This window comes from Phalacrocorax carbo, chromosome 1 (assembly GCF_963921805.1).
Source record: "Phalacrocorax carbo chromosome 1, bPhaCar2.1, whole genome shotgun sequence".
Classification (NCBI taxonomy): domain Eukaryota; kingdom Metazoa; phylum Chordata; class Aves; order Suliformes; family Phalacrocoracidae; genus Phalacrocorax; species Phalacrocorax carbo.
In genome coordinates, this window is record NC_087513.1 from 30,293,442 (window position 1) to 30,318,395 (window position 24,954).

A 24,954-nucleotide genomic window follows, 5' to 3' on the forward strand; every position below is an offset into this window, starting at 1 on the left:
CTATAGGAAGAAGTACAAGAATAGTACAAGAATACTCTTTTCCTCACATCACTTTATAAAAAGACTTGGCCTTCCCCCAGAAACTGCCAGCAAATACTGAGTTCAGCATACTAGCATCACTACAAGATGGGTATTACCAGACTGAGTTCTCTAAACGCATTTCCCATGTAAGACAATATGACACCCACTTTCAGTCAATACAAATTTGGGCTGAATATTGTATGTTATGGAAGGGTTTGTTTTTATTCAAGTTTAGTTTTTTTCAGAAGGAGTAGAAAGTCAATCTATTTAGATACACAGAAAGGGAAACCACCAAACTCCATGGCAGAACTGGATTTATTTATAAGTTATGGAATCTGAAGTTATCCTTCAATATAAGTAATATAGAAGCAAACACAAAACTTGTTCCAAAGAAACAGGAGAATGACTAAGCAAACAAGGTCATGCTGGAATCATGTGAATAGAAATCACTGTTTTCTGTTATAATTCACTTACATTTGAAGTAAGACTAAGCCCTTAACCCTGCAATTTACAATGCATAGAGAATCTGGAACTCTTGCCAAAATTGTTGACAATCCATTGTTTATTGTAAATCATATGGGCTTAGTTTCAAAATCTATATTCACATAAAAGAGGATAAAATATTATTTTCTAATATTTTTCATTCAGATGGTTTTTCCAGTGCTCCTGTGACCATATCAGAATGTTTAAGTAACCTGTGGGCCATATATGAAAATATCTGAGTACAGGAATATGCTGAATTCCATTCCAAAGAAGATCTATTCTCCAGGGACTTTCAGCTCAGCTTGGGTAAAGAGATAATCATGAAGATCAGGAGACTGTGTGAAGAGGTATCTCCCCTTTTCTTTAATTCCTGATTGATTTAGATGCTTTAATATCATATTGTTGATTTTCTTAAGCTCTTCTATGTTCTTCTTTTCAGATATTAATCTGCTTGATATTTGGTCCATCTTGTTTCTAGTTTGAACTTGAAAAGGAAAACGTACCACATTAAATTGGCAACATTTAAATCAAGAGCATCACTACCCTCTCTTGCATTCCTGTGGGAGTTTGTAGAGAATTATGATGAGTAAAAGTATTAAGCAGGAAGACAATTGCAGCACCTAATGTTAAGAAGTTATGCATCTGCTAGAGTTACCTGCTCACTACATTCTTTAATTTCTTATTTTCTGTTTTATTCAGTTTAGTGCAGTGCAACACAACCAAATACGGCTCAGAAAAATTTTGCAGTCTTCAGGATTGTATCCATTCCATTAGCGTCCACAGGAAAATATCTTATTTAGGGGCTGCCAGATGCTATTTCTGAGCAGTTTTTCTAAAAGTAGGATTACTAAAACACACAGCAGACTACAGCCGCATCAATTGATTTCCTAAAGCATTTACATTAAAGGAAAATTCTTGCAAATATTGGCATTTAGAGAACAGTTTCCCCTGGAACACCAATATGCAGTATCCAACATGTTCACTTCTGGAGCTATTTTTATTTTGGCCTTCTGAAGTTAAAAAAATTTACCCATGGGTTTTGAAGGTTAAGTCTAATAGCGCCAACGCTAAACAAATCTATGTCCATGGATTGCAAACATAGTCTGAGATTCTGTTTGTAATGTAATCTGAAACACTGCTGGAAATCAGTTTCAAAACCCACAGGCCTCCACCAGCCTGAGCCTAAGCAAACTCCTTTAATTCCTTTAAATAGCCTTTTCACTATTACTTTACCATTTTTCCACTAGAGGGGCACATTACCCATTTTTTCTATACCAGGGCTCTACTTTTAGCAGCTCCCTGTTAAAAAAATCTGGAATTCAAGTATGAGATATTTTAATAAGGGTTTTACAATCATGTCACTTAAAATTTCCTTTGTGCTCTTTACTTGTCTGATATTCTGTCCTTTGAGCGCTTGTGAACAAATTTAATCAAGGGTTAGAATTTCTTGTTCAAAAAGGAAAATGAGGATTCCCTACTGTAGGAGAAAAGAAATCTTGATTTCACATGGATTCTAATTCATTCCAAATGGAGTTGTAAGTTAAAATAATGCACCTCGTACTCTGTTGTCCTGGTTTCAGCTGGGATAGAGTTAATTTTCTTCACAGTAGCTAGTATGGGGCTGTGTTTTGGATTTGTGCTGAAAACAGTGGTGATAATGCAGAGATGTTTTCCTTACTGCTGAGCAGTGCTTACACTAGTCAAGGACCTTTTCAGCTCCCCTTGCTCTGCCAGGTGCACAAGAAGCTGGGAGGGGACACAGCCAGGACAGCTGACCCCAACTGACCAAAGGGATGTCCCATACCATATGACGTCATGCTCAGTATATAAATGTGGGGAAAAAAGAAGGAAGGGGGGGATGTTTGTAGTGATGGCGTTTGTCTTCCCAAGTAACCGTTGTGTGTGATGGAGCCCTGCTTTCCTGGAGATGGCTGAACACCTGCCTGCTGGTGGGAAGGAGTGAATGAATACCTTGCTTTGCTTTGCTTATGTGCGTGGCTTTGGCTTTATCTATTAAATTGTCTTTTTCTCAACCCATGAGTTTCCTCACTTTTACCCTTCTGATTCTCTCCCCTATCCCACTGAGGAGTGAGCAAGTGACTGCATGGTGCTTGGTTGCTGACTGGGGCTAAACCACAACATCTGTTCAATACCATTAGCCCAGAAAACCCTAAGATGTCAAGGGCTCCATATACCAAGGCCACCTGTAGCCATGTGGTCAGCTAAGCCAGCCCAACCAGTCCAGTCAAAGTGGAACAGTAATTACATCTACAGACTCAATGCTAAATGCCAATTTTGATACATCCTATCTGAATTTTTGTTTCTTATATTTGAGATTTTGTTCATTCCAGACCAATTCCCAGTCAGTACTTAGCTGGCAACCTTCAGGTCTTTCTTCAGGTAGTCTGATTTAAGTGTTAGTCTGGGTATAATTCCATTTGCAGTGGAATGACATCAATACTGAGTTTTAACTGGAAAGGAATGGAAGGCATGTTGTCAAAGTATCTCACTGCCATACAGTCATCTCTAAAATTTAATTTCCAGTCAGCATTTTTAGCAACACAGTATAACCCTGCTGAGCTAAATTCCTGACAGCTGTTAAAGCTCACAAAACCTTCACACTCAGAACAAAGTTGTGCCTTTTAGCTCAGAGAGTGGAGGCCTGTGCTTTTACACCCATGACCAGGACCCACTGCCCATAACCAGGCAAAGCCTTTGACCGTAAAACAGCAGCAGTAGCATGTTATAAGGTAGCATGATGCATTTCAGCAGAGTTCTTCCAATTGACCCTACATATTTAAGAACCACTGTTTGGTTTACTTACTTATTAAGAATATTACGAATGAAACAAGTGCCAAACTGACGATCAAAGTAAGAATAAAGGTGACGAAGAATAAACACTGGTTTCTTATGTTGCTCCCTCCCGTGCTTTCTCCAGTACCACCGGTGTTCTCTTCCTCATCTGTTATAAGATGAGAAATCATTTGTTGATAAAGTTTGTTATGGTTGGTTAGGATAAACATGACAAAATGCTTCTGGCTTCATGAAATGATGCAGAATGCATCATAATTTTGGCCAACAGATTTTATTTTCTGTGATATTTCATGAGAATGGAAGAAAGCAAATTTATGAGCTCAGCTTGAATTTGGAAAAATAAAAACTAATATATCTGTTATAGCTGTTGGAACATATTCAGCAAAAATGTTTCTGTGGTTGACATACGCTGTTTTGTTGAAGTTGACCTGTGTTACAGTTCAGGGTTTTGCAACTCAGTTATACATGTACAAAGGTTGCAGTGAAGTTTTCATCAGAAAGCTTTCTAAGGGCTTGGATTGACTCAAGCTTTTCAAAAGAGAAGAGAGAAAAAATCATATTGAAAACCCAGGTACAGATTCACCCCACACATTCACCCTCTAGATTTGCTTCTTTTTCTGTTTGACAATAGAAGTATCCCTGGTATGATTAATTTCCCAAATAAGCACCTCAGTTAAGCTACCGATGTTGGATAGGATGAATGTAGGTCTTGACTTTTTATCTTAAAACAAATGTTTTAAATAGTCATCTTCTTCTTTAGGTTTTGTTGGTTTCATTCCAATAAAAAAATGGTACATATCCTCCCAAATTGTCAAAAATGGAATAGACTTTCACATGGACTACATATGTTGTCTTTCAAGCACATGAGGAACAAGGGGGAAAAGGGGCAAGTGGTTCCTATGCTTCCTTTGAATCAGAGCAGCAAGCCAGTTTATTGCCTTTTTAAAGACTGTGTTGGCATAAAGGGAAAAGTCAGTAGTTTCTCTCATAAAAACAGTTGCAAACAAATGAGAGGTGGCAATAAACCCTAAAGATTACAGGTAAAGTGAAGTGAACACCATGAGGAAACTCATGTGAGTATAAAAAAAAATTATACTTGAGCCAGATTTGTTTAATCCCAAATTTGCATACGACTTTAACTACTTACCAAGGTGTGGTTTTATTTTATGTTTTGGGGGAAGCAGGGAGCTAATGTGATTTCATTTTGGTGTCAGTCTTATACATGCTAAAATTACATGCAAATTGCCATAATGTCTCCTCCTATAGTTGCTGTCTTGCCATTCTGAAAGGGAGAGTAGTGTGTGCATCTGTGAAAAATGTATTTCTAGATCATGTTCTTGTTTTAGCTGTAGAAATCTCTAAAGTCTGCAACTGAGCCTGTAGTGATAAAGCTGAGGGAAGGCTGCATATGCCTTTAGAGCACTTTAATAATGAACCAACCTGGGGCTGAGCAATTCACTGAGCTAGCAGGAGATCTCTGGGAATACCTCTGCTTTTCTTTATTGCATTTAACATGCTCCTGCCTGCGGGTAAACTGAAACCTTTTAATATTTGGATTTTGGGATTTTATTTTTATTCCCTTAGTATTCATAACAAATACTAAGTGCCTGCACCAATATTGCTTTCTAATCAGAATAATAAGGATGGGGAGGGCCTGCTACTGCTGTCACTCAAGCATACTAAGCTATCAATAGAGGTCTCAAAAGCGGTCTGTTCTTGCTCTGCCTAATGAATGCTTCTTACTATTTCAGCTGGCTGAACATGCCAGACTACAGTGTTGTGAGGAATCAGTGACCACAGATTCTTGCCAAGCTGCAAACAGTGGGACCTTTCTATCATCTCAAACGTAAAGAAATTGCTGCAGTCCTACCAAAGCAATCAAAAGGTATATACGTTTTAAATAGCTTTTAATGTGGTTCCTAGTGTGTTTGATTATGCCAGGTCATATTAAGCTATTGAACAAAAGGATTGCTGTGTGCTGCAACGCTCTTGAAACACAGTTTTTAAACCAAATTGGGCATCTCCTATACTACTAATAGACCATTCACAAGATTTTAGTATTTATCAGAAATTGAAAAATACTCCACAGATCTCACTCATTTTCTGGCAAGAGAACCAGGATGTTGTGCTGCTGAATAAAACAGCTAAGGAGAGTGAAAAATTCATTTTATGTGTTTAACCGATGGGATAAGATGTCTACAGAATGTCCAAGTTAAAAAAAAAATGTATGTTAAAAAGAATAACCCTAGGAGGAGCCAAAGCACTTTACAAATTGATGCATAAAATATGTATTAGGCTACCTTTATTTACTGCTGAAAGGTAGGGAGGAGCATACGTGTAATTTTCCACAGAACCATATGATTCCACAAAAACCTGTATAATTACTGCAAAGTAAACAATACCGTCCAACAAAAATCATAAAAGAAAGGAAGCCGGTCACACTGCAAAGAGCTTCTTTGTCATTAAAACGGATTTATCCCATTGTCTCATTTTGTACTTGTAGAAGTGGCAATATCAAGATAATCTACATATGAAAATTAAGTAGCTTATGTCTAACATCTTTGTGTTAAACCCAGAAACTGGCACCACTCTAGTTAGTTGCATAAGAGAAGTTGGAGGACTCGGACACAGAAGTAATGGAAAAGCAATTAGGGCCTATAACTAGATGCAGGATTAAGTTATGGCCATTTGAAACTCATTTAAACTTAGTTGTTGTCCTCTAGCTTTTCTTCAGTCATATTTGCCATTATAGTAAGGGAAATAAAAGCGGATTCAAATATTGTCATGTGGAATGCTGCTGAAGTTCTCCAGATTTTAAAATTTTTCAGGACACAAAGAACTCTGTGTTGTAGCTATCACTGGGTGAAAATATCCTTGTTGCCATAAGCAAATCAAAGATAAAAGCTGTATAACACCAGTGGAAGTGTGAGATCCCATATCTGAAATTGTAAGTAAAGAAAGTCAGCGAATTAAAATGCTTAAAAGTCTCGTGGGATATTTCAGATAGCTGGTTTGAGTCCTTAGGAAATGTGTCTTAAAAGAATGAACAGAAATTCTCTGGTGTTTCTATTGCCACATGTGAATTTTAGTGCTTGTGAAGAGTTATGGTGCTATTTATGTAGTAGGTATATAGTGAGCATTACTAGAGAAATTATCCTGCAAGAGATCACCTCATGGATCCCAGTGGAAATGGAAGATGAGTTCAGGCTTGACAGTGAATCCCTAGCCAAATGCAAGGGTTTCCAAGAACCTAATAACTGAAATACTCAGCAGGAGCCACTAAACCATTAATCTGATCTGTCTAAATCGTGCCATTTCCAATCTTTTTCTTATATTTTTCAGTACAGAGCTTGACATATCCATATCGGCCTCTTGGGCTGCTGACATTAATGCAACACACTGTGGTCAGTCTTTTCAAATGTCATACGTAACCCTCTTTTGATGGCCCATTGTACGTATAGAAAGCTACAAAGCATCATCTATCATACGTACCTGGTGCATGTTGGGATCCATCTGGACAAACATTTAGTTTGTTTAGATTATTTAAGGAATCAACTACATAAAGTTTTCCTTCTTCATGAGTATCGGGCAGGTTAATTTCCAAGGAAGGCTTCTCCATTGTATCTAAAAGAAATAATAATTAAAAAGGTAAATTAAAATACAGATATGTGAAATAACTGGTAACAGTTGGTGTCCTGGTCTAAGGAAGTACTGACCAGTCTTAACAACCCTTAAAATAAAGGGATTTGAAGGATCAGATCCTCCATAGAACCTTCATAGATCTGGAAGGCAAGGGTAACCTTGTCATTGATGAGTGTAAGATTTCATTTCTATGTTGTGTTTGTGCATGTGTATACTTACAGATACATATACACATACATCTATATGTGGGGAGGGGGGAAAGAGGGAGAGAAAAATCTATTTGACTGTCTCCAGCATAGATTTGAACATTTGTAATTTAGTTGTATAACCCCTTTGGTTGGTGGGTACCTGGTAAGATGATGGGTGATATCCTGACCACAGCGAAAGCCAAACCTTTACTAACACCGCCAGGAAGGATGCCACTCAGATCCTCTGCTTCCAGCATCAAATAATTCAGAGATAAGACAGACAAAGCAGGTACGGATGTAGGAGATAAGCAGCAAGAATATGGTTCTGCTCATACACCTTAGAATATCACTGTGAAGTTATTATTTGTGAAAAATGGAGCAAAAACTAGTCTCCTAATGTGGTTCTACTCCACATAGATGCTGGTTTTGGACAAATTAAAGCCTGATGGCAAAGCCTTTTCTTCAGACTAATACTCCTTGCTTTAAAAAAAGCACCGGATGAGGCCCAATCAGCAAAAACAGCTTTTGTGCAGAGTCTGGGCGCGTGAGCTCATCGAATGATTGTTTATATAAATACAGTTATGAAGGAAGAATATATATAGAAAAGAAGCAATACCTAAGCATGTTCCTCTATGAATTACCTTAACAGTCTTTTGGTTTTCTTTATGCTACCCTGACTCCAGAAATATCTTCTAGAAACAAGCTACAGTTCTAGCCATATGGAGGCACAGATGGTCTAACTAGGTCTAGGTAGGTCTAAGGACTACACTGGTCACTGGAAACTCCCTCTGTAATTACTGAAGAAAAACATGTACCTCCAGGTAACACTCCTCTGATGCTAAGGTATGCCTTTTTGACCTTACAATCACAGCCTAAATGGACCTTTCCCTTGCTAGTGAATATAAGGGGGGAGGTCACAGAAGTTAGTTTAGACTTGGAGTCAAATACATCTTACCTATTTAGTATTTTATTAAAGCTCTCAAGTTCAAATTTTCCTGCCAAACATAACTCAGCACTTCATGGGATGCAAACCTGTTGACAGAGAGTGTTAAGCACTAAGGGTGAGTTCCAAATCCCAGATGGGTTGAATTGGTCTCTTGATGTGCCTCTTGAGCCCTCTCTCCCTTTCCCAGCAATAGAGAACACAGTATGACTGGATTCCAAACCTAGTACTTATATTAAAAACCTAAAGTTTGAGGAGTATAGCCCTGAGTGTTTACAGAAAAGACCCATTCTTTCCCTCATTAAACCAAATGCAGAAGATTGCCATAATTCCCCCAAATTTGAGCACACAGCCAAGTAAACATTCACTGAGCTTCAAGAAGTTGGAAGACTAAGTGCTTTCATCGCTCCTGACAATGGGGCTTGTTCTCTTGATACTGGGGATTGAGTGACATGTGTACTTTTCTATTTCTATTTAATAGAATGTAAAAAAGATTACAGCTTATTTTTTTTTCCTCTGTTCAGAATTGTTGCTGCAAAATACAAGGATAGGGTAGAAAAGCCGGTGTAGCAGTGGTTACCCTTACCTAGCGTATGCTTTTCAGGTGTGCAGCAGTAATTTCAGGACGGATGGCTGTGCCCACTGTTGTTCCCCTAGAACGTCACATGGTGCCAGGCAGCACGGTCTGCGAGCCACCTCCCCGCCAGTGCTGGAGCTGCTGCCTCCCCAGAAGCATGTCCCTGGCCAGCTGCAAGCATTACAGAGCCCTGTATTTCAACAACGGCGTGCTAAATGTTGCCACCTTGTGCGCAGAGGCTTTTGGTTATTTTTAGCTTCCAAAAAGCAGTTGTTTCTCCTGGGTTTTTTGATCAGTACCTCCCTGCAACTTCAGGGAAGCCTCTTCTTAACAACTTGAGCGGTAATAAATGTGAGTACCTTTGATTCATTAATATGATGAATTATATGTTTCTGCATTCGTTATTTAAAACTACTTTCCTCACTGTGCAAGTAACCACAGTGGAGATAATCATTATTATTAGTTCAACAAAGTCTATACACTACATTTATTTGTTTGTTTCCATTGACATGCCAGAGAGAGGATACAGACATCGCTGTCACTGACCAGAAGTAGCATTTTCCGAACAAATGAATCTAAACTTTATGGGTTATGGAGTTACTCTGTCCGTTCCTCAACATTGCTTGAAGACTTTTTTCCCCTTTTGACTTTTAAATTTCTCCTTAAGTTGTTGTGGTAAAATTAGAACTCAGTGAGAGAACACACTGAAAACTCCTCACAGAAGGAAGGAAACAATCAAGTCTAAAAGGAAATAAAAACCAGGGGAATGAAATGTTACTTACAACATAACCGCGTTCAGGTAATGTGTCAGTACGGAAGAAATCAGCCAGTGAATATCACCCGAACAAAACTCCTTTCTCTCCTTTTAGACCCATGGGAACCTCTCAGCTCTTGCAGGACCATGAAGGCAGCTACGAAACAGACTGTCCCTTTCAATCTATATTTAGATTTCATCTTGGCTAAGTATACTGACTTCACAATATCGATCTGTTTAAAAAGAAATCAGCACATACACAGCTCCTTTTTATTATAAAATTATTTATAATGTCCTGTCATGGAGAACGAGAAGATTTGTTACTGATGATCAATATTTCACTACCTTTTGGTTTATGATGCCTTTTTAAAACTCATTTGCTACGCAGAAGAGTCATATCTACAACAGCGTAGCTATGAGTAACCAGTTTGCTATGCAGAAGAGTCATATCTACAGTTCTGCTGTCATGAGTACTTTAAAGGCATAGACCAGAAAAACACAGGTATTTTCTTCCTTCTCCCACACACCTTACAAATTCAAGTGGGACAATATTATGGGATGGACTAATTTGTCTGGCATCCTTAGTTGTTTAAATAAATAAATTCTGATGAACTGTTTGTGACTGCTTCGTTGCAGACAGTTCTCTTGATCACTGGTTTTCTGTTGCCGACATTGCAGACCGTAGCGTTACCACGCACTGTAACGACAGGCGGCTGACGCTTACACGAAGGGACCACGGCTCAAAACAACAAATCCTGTCTGGAGACATTCGATACGTCTAACATTTTGAACCCCTTTAAACTGACAATAAATTTTTATTTCAGGAAACAACAGAGAGGAGACATCTTCTGACTGGTAGTTTCCCACCCCAAGCTGACAAGCTCTGCCGCTGCCCAGTCGTAGCTGGGCCAGTAACGCAGACAGAACAAGCTCCCCTTCTGCAGGGGTCTTCTGGAAGCCCTCCCCCCAGACAAGGATGTGCAAGCCAGAAAAAAAAAAATCTCACCTCCATCCTTGAAAGATTCCTGACACCGTCCTAGTTGGAAGACACAGACTCAGGCCTCTCCAGTTTTAAGCTTGAAAAGGTCTACAAACCCATCAGATCTCTGTAGGGCAGCAAAACAGCCTGCCTCCCCTCAAACAGCCTTGGAAGCCGTCCTGGTCTCTGTGGTTGGCAACTACAGCGCAACAGGAGACAAGGCAACCACATGCTTGGCCACAGCTGCCAGCAAGTGCTGGAGGAAGCAGTTTTGCAAAATACTGTCAGGAAGGGAAGCCATGAGAAGTGCTACTTTACCTTAGCAAAGCATCCCAAAGGTGACTACCCAGAAACCACGGGTGAGAGCAGCAGGCTTGTGGTAACAGGTTAGGCCAAAGGGGACACGTGGGGCTAGGCAGACACAAACAGACCACTTGTAGTTTAAGGATCAGACATTTCTTCTGCGCTTGTGTGACAAACACTGACAGCACATGGCAGTAATAGCACAAATGTCAGTTGAAGGCCTCATTGCAGTCTAAGTAATCAGTTTCATGAGCCAAACATATTCTTACATAATCCATTATTTGATAAAAAAACCCAAATGTAAGTTAGAAGGTACAGCTAATTAGCACATATGGATTTTCTGGAACAGGTTCTGCTATATTCTGAAACTAAAAACAAACAAACAAAACAAACCCAAACCAAACTTTTCCTTATCTGAGCAAGCAGTAGTTTTCAGGGCGTGGGGTGGCGTTTTTTTGGGTGTGAGGTTTACTCCTCTTCCGATATCCTGACCTACAGTTTTAAGAATGCCTATTCCAAGAAGCACTTCTATTTATAGCTCTTCTGGTTCAGAAGCTCCAGCTCTCTGGGTTTAATGTCTTTATTACATAACTCCCACATCATCCCTAAGACAGACAGTGGCACATTTCAGCCCTGTACAGCCAGAAACTAAGGGCAGAGGAGTAGTTTTTCAACATGTCGAAACCAGGACAGCTGGGATGGCTCCTGTAAAGTAAAGGACATGGTGGGTTTGCAGTACCAGAACTAGAAAACTTTTGACCATTACAAAAATGATGACAAATCAACAGTGGGCTGTTGTGCAGATCATATGTAAGAAAAACACACTTTTGAAACACAGCAAGGTAGTTTCATGTAGCATCTAGTAAAGCATTGACACTAACCCAACCACGTGTCTGAATGGGCAAATAAACAAAGGCCTCTGCTTCAACCTTTAGGTTTTGCTAGCATTCCAGCTCTTAATTCATGTAATAATCATTTTTACACAGAAAGCAAGCAGTGAGAAATACCTTTATTCCAAAAATTAAACATCCAATTTCAGAACATGAGAATCTCAGTTTTATTTTACATTGAGGCAAATATTTGTTATTTACCACTTCACTGTAAGTGAAGGTAATTCACCTTCATCATCCCCTGCAGGATAGTCATACTAAGATATTTCTCTGTCCACCTGTCACTGAAGAGTTTGAGTTACTAGAATAACTTCACAAGAACAAGTTCATCTTTTCGTATTAGCACATTCTTACCAAAATACTTGGTCGATGAAATAATTTAATTTACTTTTATATCAAGTAAGGAATCCAATCTGATACACGGCATTTGAGTATAGTTATCTGCCCCATTTAACAGTTCAGTTACAATAGATGCAACCTGCTCCAGAGATTTACTATAATGCAAGTATTATAATGTATCCCTCCCTGCACCCAACCTTACATCAGTCTATGTACAGTGTATATGCAACTAAGCAACAACATGCATTTTATTTACAGACTTTATACAACATCCCCGTGCACAAGTGCAAACTGTGACTACAGAAATAATTAAAAAAGTCATTTAAAGTCATTTAAAGGTTACAAAGCTATTTTAATTATGAAAATTGCACCCCATGGAAAAGATCTAGAAAAATTCCCCCACGTCTGCTCTTTTATCACGACATTTACTTCTAGCCTTTGTCCGAGCCTTGAATGCTGCAGAGTTGTACAAGTGCTACAAAATAAAAGAGAAAATTAATCACAGATGTTCAATGGCTTATGTCCTTTAGAGATTTTTTTAATGTTAAAAAACAGCTACAAATATCGTTATTAATCTTTGAAACAAATTGGTAGGCCTTCTGAAATTCTATAGTATAATATATTTGCACCAAAGGCTGATTAATTTAAAATATATACACATTTAAAAGAAACTGGGCTTGTATAAGAAAGGCTGAGCTAGGAGCAATTCTGGAAGCTGGTCAGTTGTGAACACCATGCAGGCACAGTGTAGATGAAGTTTGCCTCCTGGATTAAACTTGGTAGCATCACTCGTGGTTGAGTACCTTCACAACCAACACAACGTCATCCTCCTAGTGTCCGTTTCACACTGGAGGTTCTGGGATACCATCTATTTTATAAAGACTCAGGGTTCTATGGTTGCCTGTAGGTTACCACCCAATAACCTACAGCTCTCATAAGAGCCCAAGTTTCACATGTATGGAACATGAATCTGGTGCCAATCAGCACCCAAGTCAGCCTTCAGACGCCCTTGGGAGAAAAGCGGTAGCAGACACGTGCCCAGTGGAAAATCTAAACTAAGAGGTACGAAGCCACACACAAACAAGCTTTGGTTTCTTTCAGGACAATATGGGGCGCTGTTAGAACTAAAGTGACAAGTTTAAAGATGACAGCTTCTAAAGTGCATATTTGGAATACATGAGAAATATATTCGTGTATAAAGTAAGGAAAATGCATTAAGGTGCAATAACTTACCCTTTCAAAACGGGATATCTTCATTGTTTTAAGAGTTGCAGCATCTAGCATTACTGGTGGACCAAGCTCAAACACATTCCGAAGAAAGTCATTTGACTAAACAAGAAACACATCAAACGATCAGTTTCTCCTCTGGATTATCAAGTCCCCAAAGATGACTACTTTTAAACATCAAGTATTCCAGTAAGAAATGGCAGCAATTTGATGGAAATCTTCATACCCTTTGCAATTAAGCCAGGGAACACTTCTTCCTTTTATCAGAATATAGCTAAGAACTACAACTGCCCTCTTGTGAAGACAGATATGCCCCCTCATTGTGTTTTTTTTTTTCTGTCCCAGGAAATTAGACACTGTTCTGTTACATCCTCTGCACAAGGTTAGGCAGCTGGACGCAGATCCATGTGGTTCACAACACACCAATTTAAAAATATGTGGCTGTAAGAGTAGTATTTTAAAAACCTGAAAAAGCTGCTACGTGCCTGGGCTCCCTCAGTCACGTAGAAATGCAACTGACACCAGACTGATAACCCCATGACTATCATAGCTATTTGGGAGTGTATACTCTTAAGCTACAGTTCCTGCTTCGGCTACACATCTGAACAGAGGACTAGCAAACAAGCAGTTCCTAGAACATCGATAAGGACGTATCCCTTCCCCTCTGGAATGCTGTCGTCATTTGGCTGCAAGTTGTGTTCATTATTTTTGACTAAAACTTTGCATTCCTTTTTACAGCCTTGAACAGGAAGGGTGGATGCATGCGGCTTTATAGCAGCCAGACAACACCACCACTCCGCTGAAAGAGAGCATAAGGATTCAGGAAAAACCCTGAAGCTAAGAAGATATTCACTTGAACCTCTTACTTCTTGGAGAAGTTTAACTGCTGACCCAGCACACCCAGAACCAGCTCACCCAGACAGTTCTAGCTCACTGTAGCTCATTTTGTAAGTGCTGTCTTTTAACACTTCTAATGCAAGGCCCATCATTTCACCAAGTTCTTATGATTCAGTAACTCAGACTGAATATACTACAAAGAAGCCAGACAGGGAACAATAGTCAGAGCATGTATCAAACAGCAGCTCACCTGCAAATGATATTGCATCCCTGACCCCAGAATCTCCTTGAAGGTATCGTAAGTTTGTTTTTTAACCCAGCAGTCAATATACATGCGCTCAGGTCCAAACTTAACCATCTCTGTAGGAAAGTCACGCTCCTATGCAAAATTAAAGGAAACGACATATGTAATTTAAATTTAAACAGTCTTTTGTATTAGGAATTGCATATAACTTGATGAACTTTATTTTCATTAATAAATTTGGCACACCAAAACCTTCCAAATATGCATATACTAAAGATAGTATTTGTTCATAAACTAATGCACACCTAAAGTCTCATGTAGGACTTTGAAAGCTGACATTCTTCAAGTCAGAAAGCATCTGAAAAGAAGAACACAACTTCCATCCTTAAAATTACTTTAAGAATGGGACTTATCTCCAGAAAAACCAGTTCTGAGTGCAGGAGTCACCTTTAAATCAGTTCGTAAGCCTCACTTAGTCCCCACCTTTTAAATGTGGCAAGCTACATTTGTGACAATGGAATGTAATGAGTGCTAATAAGTGACTCGGATTCTTCTACAGGCAGAGTCTCAAAGGTTACTTCAAATCACTTCAAAGCCTTCTCCTCAGCTTCCGAGATGTTTAACTGTTCTGAATCTTAACTAATATTGAGTCGGTCTTACGCATACGACGATGTAAGAAGTAATTATCTGACAAGTAAAATATCTAGTCTGAGAGGTGTAAGATAACAAGTGATAGAAATTTGTCTGAGAGGCTTTACTCAGAAGTTATGTCACTAACCAAGTATTTTTTGGAGTCCAGCTTTGCGCATTGTTCTCTTAATCTGAATATGGAAGACCAGAAGATTACAGTACAACAATTCGGACAACTCCCCCGCACACAAACGCTTCTTTGGTCCCTGACAGAGGTGCCATTTGGAAATGTATCTTACTACTAAGATGCTTTTTGTTTATTATGCACAGCAGTTTTTATTATAAACCTTTTCACAGAATTCAGGACACTAATTTGGACGTCCTACATAGCTTCTATGAAAAAAATCTGCTCATGATATACAATAAAAAGATTTTAGTATTTACAGTGCAATGTTTAGCCTTCTTTAAAGAAGAAAAAAAACACTCTTCAACATGGAAGTCAATTTTGGAGCAAAATAGAACAAAGAAAGTAAAACTTCGTTTACATTCTTAAAAAGGCAGTTATATTTTGTGTAAATGATCAGAATTCGAAATATCATTTAAAATAATTTTTCCTGCTGTTTTCACTGAAATGGTAAAAAAACCGTTTCCATTAAACTGTACACTACATAGTTACAATCCAGACATTCAAAGTAAGACAAAAGAATCACCTCAACAGCTCGTAGAACATCTCTGAAGACAGATCGCTGCTTTCTTTTATCTACTTTGGCTCGGTGCTTGTTTCCATCAGTAGCCAGAGCTCTTAGTTTCTCTGTTAGAAGTTCCATATCTTCATAAAAGAAATCCTAGAAAAAAAAAAATTTTTTTTTAATTTTTTTTTTTTTTTTTTTAATTTCTGGCCTTAACATCCTTGCCTGCAAATATGGACCTCTCCCAATTCTGGGCATGTAAACGCCTACAACCTGTTACTTCAAATAACAAAGAGACTGAGATGGCACTAACTTCCTGTAGTTCCATTCCAAGCATTTAAGCCAGTAGGAACAAAGTCACAGCCTCCAGTTTACCCAAGTAGGACACTATCAAACTCTATTCTGGTAGTCAGAGCCACACAAAACAGTACGGCTCCTTCAGTTTGTATATATACCTGTCGATCTGTTCTGCTCCACAATTCCAAGGGACTCAAACTGCCTAACTGATCTGCTGAGCCTGGCTGCCACCCCTGTCAACAAGCAGAGGGCACTTACAGGTTATTAGCACAAAATTCATGCTGCTGGAGATAGATCGTGAGACACCATTAGACTGACAGTACAGAATCTATAGTCATACATCTTGTATGGGGTGGCAAATTAGAAAGCAATTTTAAAAAATGCTTAACCAAACATTCCAAGTAAACTTTAATGCATAATCGTTTAGCAGGAAATGTTTTCTCCCGTCCATTTACTAATTCAGCAGTAGTTTACCTGGATTAGTAAGAATGTATGTAAACTTATGTAAAAACAAGTTTTTGTGTTTCTGTTTTTGTTTTTTTTTAATCTGAATGTTTCATCGTATCAACTGAGTAGGCTGAGTTTACTGCATGCTTTTTGAAAGAAACTGGTCAAAGGCAAAACACAGTAAGCATTTTAAATCTGCACGGATTGTTAAGGATCCAGAGAGGATCATTTGTGATTCAAGGGGTGTTTTCCTCAATGGAATGAAAGAAGTTTTTAGTGAACATAATCTCATTTGTTAATGCATTTTAAGATTTTAGTTACTTGCAGTGAGTCTGACCAAATAAACAATCAAGTTCCAGTCTTTCCCCCCCTGCCCCTTTCAAAGTTGGCTACCATAGCCAAGAGACTCAAATCCCTACTGCTTGCAATTGTAATGCAGAAGTCTCAGCACATTCTTTCAGATTAGGAAGTATTATATTAGTGTCTCATGTATCCTGACTCAACTGGAGTTATCTTTTTTACTTTTGGACAGCGTTCTGGCAAACCACAGCAGCCTTGATTGAGCTAGGAGCCATTTAGGCAGCTCTCCCAAACTGTGCCATGGGTAAGTGGAGACCATTTCCTTCAGTGCTGTCAAGAAAATAGTCCAGAAATTAATAAGGCATATTGAAGAATGTAAAGGCAAGTTTAGCTGTGTATGAGGTAATACCAAGACACTCACACCTAACCCAACTCAAAAGTAAACCCCAAGAAATCTTACCAAATGTAGCAATACTGGTATCTGTGCAAAATCTGTGCAAATCCTTTCAAAATCACCCCCTTAAATGGGCTGACTCGTCCTCAGCTGACTAAAATAGTCACAAATTCCATGAAATCATCATGCAGTACTAGTTATTATTCTTAAGGTACCTAAATAACAATACTTAAAAAAACAATACTAAAAGTCAAAATGGTTCCTACTGAATGATAGATTTTTTTAGCTGTGAAAGGAGGATTCCGCAGGTTGTGAATCACTGGAACTTGCTGTGTCAAGTGTCTAGTGAGTGTTCCTACTACAGTAAACAACACATTTATCCTGGAATATCTCTAGGGACTTTTTTTTTTTAAAGCTGGTGTTGGATTTAGATATTAGAGCTTACACACTACATTTCTAGTTGCTCTTCGGTACTGTTCGATGTGTTTTGTTATATTAGTCCTGTTTGGCAATATGGAAATCAGTGTAAAATTGATAGCTGAATTGCAGTGAATCACTGCTATACCCACTTAGATTGGGGCAGACTCACTACAAAGAACACAACACAGTGAATTATCTGCTACTTGTTGAGGTCCGGGGTGCTATGCAACACAGATTAAATAATTTGTCTTATCATCCCAATGTGAGAAAATTTAGTTGCTGACATCTACTTACAGCATCTGTTTCACGTGCCAGTTCGAACAGAAGGGCTAGTGTTTCTCCAGCAGCTATTCTCATGTTGAGATCATCACAAGACAGCAGACTTGGGAGTTTATGCAAGTGCCTAAGGAGTAAGCCACGTTTCATTAAGATGTAGATTTTGTTGACACTGCTTCCTTGCATATAAAAACAGCCATTACAGATTTTGTTTTGCAAGAAAGATACTCACATTTCAATTTTCTTCTTCACTTCATTCATTGGACAAATGGTCAACAACAGTGTCCATGCTAAGAGAGCACTGATGTGAAGCACAGTGTTATGGGTACTTGATACACCATTCGTTTCTCTGTCTCGCTGATAGGCCTTTGTGAAGATGTTTTCCAGGCATTCCATAGTAGAGTACAGTTCCTGAACAGGGGAAAAAGGTCACGGAAGTGGCTTAAGATTCACACATTTTCCATATTTTCATATTGTCAATTTATTAAGAAAAAAACCTATTATTTATCCTCACCGTAATGTCGTCAGTGACAATGAAACAGCAAACGCCTAAGCAGGTTGCACACTAGATGCAAAAAGAAAGAAGTGTCAGTATTTGACATTAATGTTACTGTTGACAAAACCTTCAAACTTTGACCTCTGAAATTCTACATCAGGAGTAATGGAAACTTGAGACTAAGACCTTAGGAGAGTAGAAGTCTTCAACACTGTTTAATTCAGCTACTTCGTAGCAGTTAGTTCTCAGTTCCCCTCTACTCTCAGGATGATTTTACAACTTACGCTACTCACAAGCCTTCATTCTTCATGCTGTATTACTAATATAGCTTACAAAGCCCCTCCAAAAAGCTACATGTAGCATACCTTTCACTCAGTTATTTTAAATCCTGCTAGGATTCCCTAGCAGAAATTATGCTGATGAACAGATATATAATATTTATTCACAGCTGGGAAATATTTTCCCCTCTCTGCCCACTATTACAATTAAGTCGCATGAAAACACTGGACTTCCAGAGCCCTTCTTGGCACTTCCCAACTTTTACTGCAAGGTCCTACGCATCTCTTCTCTATCCCCCCTGTTCTATTCAGTCTCCTCTTACAGAGGATAAGAAAAAACTGTTTGAAAGTGATGTTTTCACTAAGCACGCAGGACTCAAAACTACACTTAAACATGTCAAGCTTTAATAGCTTTTGTTTGTTCATAAAAACAACTGCTGTTGAACTAAATCTACCTCCTCTTCCCAGCTGACAGTAGCTATTTTAACACTGCTTGAGTGAAGTAGAAGTAGCCACGTATGTAATGATGAAGGCAAGTTGGAGAGTATTAGTTAAAACTGAAGTTGAAAGAAAAAAAGCTCTTGGGAAGAGCTTTAGACTGCCTTCAGTCAACATTTCAAGTATACTATACTGACATATAGATGAAATGAATGGGTGAAAAACTAAAATACTTTTGGTAGTGTGAATGTATAGAGTATGTAGTTCTATATCTGCTATATGTAATTTTATCATATATCAATATACATGTATAACTAACATTCCTCTGCTGTTAAAGAAGGTAAAATTAACACAGGAAGGATACATCAGTCAGTGGGAAAACTTTCATTTTTTTCTACAGGCCTTCAACCTCAGCCCTGAGAACTGCTGTAAGGAGACTGCAGCATAGTGGGTTAAGACAGTTGACAAAGTACTAGGAGCAAGAGGTTTTTAAGGAAGTTCCTACGTCAGAGAAGAGAATGATGTTCAACCTTTAGGTGCAACTATTTTAAGCCAGCAAAAACTGCTGTGCATCATTCAGGGCATAGGTTAACATTATGAGTTTACACTAGCATAGCAACCTTTAGTTCTGTATTACACAATAGTGAGCTGGTCAAAAACAGCCCTCTGACCCTGCCTGGCAAATCAACATTTTGTACTTACAGCCTGTCTGGCTTGGATACTGGCTGTTCCATCACAGACAATCTTCTTCAGAACTGGACCGAGGGTCTTAAAAATCTCTTCACTTTCAATTCCTGACCCCATCTGCACGCACAGAAGACACGCCAGTCCAGCAGCTGCACACTGTTCATCGCTCTTACCTAGAGATTAACATGCTATGGTGAGTAATCACCTTGTGCATTGCTTCCTTCCTTTAAAGATAATTAGCCTGAAAACTTGCAAGTTGAAATTCAGAAACCAATACAGAGGAGACCATTTCGGTTAATTTTCTAGGTCAGTTAAAATGTGACATCTACATTCAAAAAAAGGAATGTTACTCACATAACTAAATTAAGCATTCTATAAAGTACTAGAGAAGCCTCAGTCTTAATTCCTTTTAAACAGTAAACTAATACATGGGATTATTGCTTTCTAATAGCAAGCATGTTTATTACCTTTCTTTATGCAGCGTTCAATGCTATCAGTTAGCGTCATTCTCCTTTCCATGATAAATTCATATAGTATTTTGGAAGCAAAAGCACTTTTCAGACTTTCAAGAGCTGCTTGTCTTGTCTTTGCACTGTTAGAAGAGAGAAGGAAGACCTCCTGAAATCAGCACACATCGGTTAAAGCTCGGCCTTTGTTTTTATCGTAGTTTATATTTGTCTACACCCAACAGAAGAGTAACCCACAGCAGTACCATAAAGTACAAAATGATACAAATTGACTCCTTCCTCAAGGACAGAGAAACTTAGGTTTGAGATAGAGTTCACAATAGTACATCAACCTAGAAATAAAGCCACTCTACTTCAAAATCTTAGGAAGGGAATGTCTGACTCTCACTTATCAAAAAAACTTGGTGGAGGGAGGAAGGTCTTTTCATATCCAGAAGAAAAGCAAGTCCTCCCCGGCACAAAATAGTTGTAACTTCAGTAAACATATTAAAACGTTTGATGCATATTTCTCTTATCAGAGGAAGCCAGAAAACAATGGATGAATATGTTTCTTCAAAGCATACTATACCTCTTGTCCAATGTAAGATCAATAAACCCCTTCAATTTGTATTCTAAGTCTTCTTGAGTGGCTTCTTCATCAACTTCAGGCCCTAAGTCAGAGGAATTAATTTAGTCAGTGTATCAGCAGTGATATAGCAGACACAGTAGTATCCAACACTTAACATTTTTAACACCCATAAGAAAGCAGTTTAACATAGAAAATAGCTACAGAATTGTTTAGTATTACAGTAACAGAATGGTGTCGAGCCTACATCAAACTGCCCCTTAAAAAACTTCTATAAGAACTGGTCCGTTGCTAAATCTGTGCTGTTTCTATACCTGCTTCTTATATGTGCCAAGAATGAATGAGGGAGCTAATCAGGTCTTGCATAAATTTGCTACGACTGATGCCCATCAGCCAACCCTGTCAGCAACACATTTTCATCCAGTCCACTTCATCCACCTCTGGAGCACAGCTGAGTGTCACTGCTGATGCAGTGAGTACTGACTAAGCAGCCCGACCTACCTGGCATCACTTCAGATGCCTCTGCAACAGCAGCTCAGTTCAGAGGAGCAAGTATTCGTAAGGAAGGCTCCCTGCTTTATCCCCCTGCAGCAGGCTTTCAGGTCCCCCCTCCCAACAAAATTACCTTAGAGCAGCCCAGGTTGCAGAGAAGATAGGAGACAAAGCACAAATCTAGTTCAAAAGAGGCAAACGTGACTTTTTCCACCCCAAACTCTTCTGCAGTTCTTACCACCTCAACTATGTGTAATGAAAATCAATGGCCTATTATGCACCTTAAAATTCTTATTGTGTCCAAAAGTTAGCATCGTATAATTCTAAAGAAAGAAATCTAATAGTTTCATGAGAGGCTCATGAAATCTGGAGTATATTCTTATCAAAGAAAATGATAACCACTAGATTAACAATCATAGTGTGTTTAACAAAATGTCATTATTTTGCTACAGCTACTTACAGTCTAGTACTTAAACTTTTAAGTCAGCTCAGGTTTTATGTTTTTAAAAGATTAATAGATGTAAATGAAAGAATATACCATCCTCAGTGAAGCTAGCAGGATCACTGAAGCCACTGCAGTGGCTCATAGTTTCAATTGAAGCATCTTCATCACTAAAAGGCTGCACATTTCTGGGCTGACCACCTTAAGGAAAGACAAAGACAATATAGTTTGGTCATTTTTCATATGCAAAAGGAAGATCTGAACACCAAAAATAGAATTTAACCCTCCCAACAGATTCACTCTCCCTGACCCAGACACAGAAAGCACATTTCTTTCCTCTGCTAGGTCCTTTACTCCCACCTGTTCTGAAGACTTAGTCGGCTCTGTTCTGGAAGACTGTTTGTGAATGGTCTTTGGGAATGCCCACCTAGTTTTCAAAGCATTGGTAGCATTACTAACTTTAGGTTTAGGATCTTTCTATAATCACCTTCAAGTTAATGCAATTTCCTGTCACTGTGCTTTAAAAATAGCTCTATATTAATCGAACTGTTAGGACAAGCTACCCAAAAAATAAATGTGCCATACAATCTTTATTTTTCAATTTTGAGGGACCTGAAGCCAGGGTAAATTATACATTGAGGCAAACATACATTACCCAGTTCAATGCAGGGTTTACAGGATTGAGTGCAGTATGTGCAGCATCCATGTCCAACCCTATTTTAATACTGAGTTACAAAGACATGCCAGAACATCAAATGCTTCAACAGGGGGAAAAAGTTTTCTTTCTCAGGGCCAAGGCGGCCTCGGTTCAGTAACTTCCATCTTTTTGAAGAAAGCAGTATTATTTTCACTAGTATTCATCTCTACACATTTTCATACCTGTATCTTATTGTTACAGCATTAAAAGTTGGCAGACTTTGACCTGATATTACTGTAATTTCTAACACTGCCCTATCCTAGCCCTTAATTTGCATCTACTCAAGTTGACTAACAAAAGGAGAGTTTTACTGTTATTTCTCCAACAGCTGCTAAGTGTCATTTACCAGACTTGGAACTCTGCTCTTTCACCTATTATTTTGTGCTGCAATTGACTGTAAATCGTTTAAGAAGGCAACACACAGTGCTTGTCTGCTTCAGGCAGGCTTCCTTACTACCAAAGCCCCCAAAAGAATTTTTATCCAGGCAGAATCAGCCCTGAGTTGATCACTGCCCAAGTGCTTTCCAATCAAGTTAAATTCACCGTTCAAAGGTTTTGCTGCTCTTCGCTGCAAACCATCTACTTATATCACTGACCACAACCCTTTATGTTTCCTTTGGTTACAAAGGACAAACACTAGCCAACGCACGGACCAAGAAACTTGGAAGCTCAGAGCTCTGGCACCGCCACCTTCTTGCTTCTCGCGATGTCAAGCAGGGAAGTTCAGCGGGAGAAGTGGCAAGAATGACCACCAGCCCTTCGCAAACTAAAATAAAAGCAGCTGGAGCACGACCCAGCGAATTGGTCACTTCCTGAACATCCAATACCAGAGGCAGTCTCTGCTCACAGCTGGGGCAGCCTGAGGTTAAATTTCTCACCACCCGACAAAACCCCCATTCTACCGGGCACCAGCACCCGGCCGCACGCGCTCCGGAGCCGTATGAAAACCGTTTATTTTCAAATATCCCCTCTGAGGTCAAGAACGTTGTTTTTAAAGACACAGCGGCCTTTCGGAGCACAATGCGCTGCCATACGGCCACGCCGGCCACCAGGGACACCGGAGTGACAGCAGCAGCAGCCGTCGCCGTGTCGCCGCCCCCCGCCGCGCCGCGGAAGGGCCCACGCTGGCGGCGGTGCAGCACCGCGGGAACCGGAGGCCGAGCCTGCCGGGGACGCGCCCCAGCGTCCTCACCACAGCCCCTGTCCCGCCCGGCGGCCCGGCGTCCCCCGCCGCAGCCCGCCGGCGCCAGGGCCGGTGGCTGCCCGCGGGACGCCGCTCGCCGCCGGCGGCGCCTGGCACGGCCGCCGCCCGCCGCCTCCCCGGGGCCGCCCGCGCCGCCAGGCGCATGCGCGGGAGCGGCGTGAGGTGGCGGTTTCGGGGCCGGCTCTTGTCAGCCCGGCGGCGGCGCCGCCCGGACCGTGCCCGGCACCGGCTCCGGTTCCAGGTCGCCCACACAGGCGCCCGCCTGCCCGCCCGCCCTGCCGCCTTCCCGCTAGCCTCGCGGGGAGCCGGGAACCCCGCGCCCCGGGAGGCCGCTCCGAGCCCACCCCGGCCCCGCTCACCGGCTCCGCGCTGGTGGTTGCTCCCCCGCTTCTTAGGCTTGGGCATGGTCGCAGCGGCGCTGGGCTCGGCTCGCTAGGCTTCCCGCGGCCCCTCTCCGGGTCTCGGTCTCTCCGCTCCCCCCCGCCCGGGAATCAGCGACAATCAGCCGATAGAAGAGCAGGATCGCTTTTTACTCCAACGCCTCTGCGAGGCCGACTTCGCGGGCCGGGGCAGCGGGGGTGATTGGCGGAAGCAGGCGGAGGACGAACCGGCGGCGAAGGCAGAAATCCCCGTGGAGGCCCGCGAGCGGAGTCGATGCATCTTTCTCCTCTCAGACACCCGGGGCTAAAGGCGCGGAGGGGGCGCCGGCGCCGCTTTTATACCCGGCCGGGCTGCGGGGGCGGGGCCAACTGACGCGCCGTCGCCGCCACCAATGGCCGGGCGTTGCGACGGCGGAGCGGGGTGACTCAGTCGCGTGAGCCGGTGACGCGGCCGTCCTGCTACCCAGCGCGGGGGCCGGAACGTCATCGGCGCTTCGCGCCACGCCGCGCCGCGCGGCAGGCTGGGAGCGGCGGGCTGGGCCGCCAGCCCACCGGCGGGGAGGGGGGAGGGGGCGGCCTGGCCTGACCCGCCCCGCCCCAGCCCCGCCCGCCCGCCCGGCGCCGCGCCGCGGCCTCGGGCCGCCGGCGGGGGCTGGCAGCGGCCGCGGGAGCCCGCGAAGAGCGGGGAGGGTGGCAGGGTCCCCGGGCAGCCCCCGCGGGCCGGCAAAGGAGCGGCGCGGTCGTGCCCGTAGGGGGTTTCTACGTGCGGGTGTTTTACGTCGGGCCGTGGCGGACGTAAAATATTAGCTCGGTTATGTCGTGTGGAGTGTCGTCGGTGTGCGAGGACGTCGCCGGCAGCGGTTGCAGCGTGCGGGTCACGGGTTCGTCTGCGTGGCTGTCATTTAAGAACGGGTAGATACATGATAGATGGCTTACTTCTTAAAAAAAGCTTTTCTTCTACACACAAAACCGGTTTTTGTTGTCATGTTTTTGTCCATTATATCTTCCAACTTAAAGAGTTTTCTGCTGTAAGGCTGTATGGTTCTGTTTTTAATCCAAAATTGTGGGGTTTTTTTTTTGTTTTCTGCTGAACTTCAAGTAAAGAAAAATAGGA

At 41.1% G+C, this 24,954-nt stretch overlaps 2 protein-coding genes and 2 long non-coding RNA genes across 8 annotated transcripts; 2 read left to right on the forward strand and 2 right to left on the reverse strand.

Annotated features, from left to right (window-relative positions):
• Positions 1-318: 318 nt before the first annotated feature.
• On the reverse strand, positions 319-10,563 carry LSMEM1 (leucine rich single-pass membrane protein 1). 5 transcript variants are annotated; one of them, XM_064447356.1, is made up of 5 exons: positions 8,678-10,263; positions 8,104-8,180; positions 6,811-6,942; positions 3,329-3,466; positions 319-988 (listed from the first exon to the last, which is right to left on the reverse strand). In XM_064447356.1, exons 3-5 carry the CDS (start codon positions 6,935-6,937, stop codon positions 780-782), a joined length of 474 nt encoding a protein of 157 aa, XP_064303426.1. In that variant the 5' UTR covers positions 6,938-6,942; positions 8,104-8,180; positions 8,678-10,263; the 3' UTR covers positions 319-779. The 5 variants fall into 5 exon arrangements, with proteins under 5 accessions (XP_064303426.1, XP_064303434.1, XP_064303443.1 ...); XM_064447364.1 differs by lacking the exons at positions 8,104-8,180; positions 8,678-10,263 and adding an exon at positions 10,429-10,563; XM_064447373.1 differs by lacking the exon at positions 8,104-8,180 and having other exon boundaries at positions 9,451-10,263.
• Positions 3,603-12,043, forward strand: LOC135312604 (uncharacterized). Its single transcript, XR_010372217.1, has 3 exons — positions 3,603-3,889; positions 5,070-5,211; positions 10,257-12,043. It is a non-coding gene; the product is annotated as an uncharacterized LOC135312604 (long non-coding RNA).
• On the reverse strand, positions 11,699-23,959 carry IFRD1 (interferon related developmental regulator 1). The gene is made up of 12 exons (XM_064447334.1): positions 23,820-23,959; positions 21,656-21,760; positions 20,629-20,710; positions 20,061-20,185; positions 19,609-19,766; positions 18,209-18,259; positions 17,927-18,105; positions 17,713-17,821; positions 15,582-15,716; positions 14,248-14,376; positions 13,167-13,262; positions 11,699-12,408 (listed from the first exon to the last, which is right to left on the reverse strand). The coding sequence occupies exons 1-12, from the start codon at positions 23,863-23,865 to the stop codon at positions 12,319-12,321; spliced, it is 1,305 nt and encodes a 434-aa protein (XP_064303404.1). The 5' UTR covers positions 23,866-23,959; the 3' UTR covers positions 11,699-12,318.
• LOC135312603 (uncharacterized) lies at positions 19,700-24,149 on the forward strand. The gene is made up of 2 exons (XR_010372215.1): positions 19,700-19,786; positions 22,885-24,149. It is a non-coding gene; the product is annotated as an uncharacterized LOC135312603 (long non-coding RNA).
• The last annotated feature ends 805 nt before the right edge of the window (positions 24,150-24,954 follow it).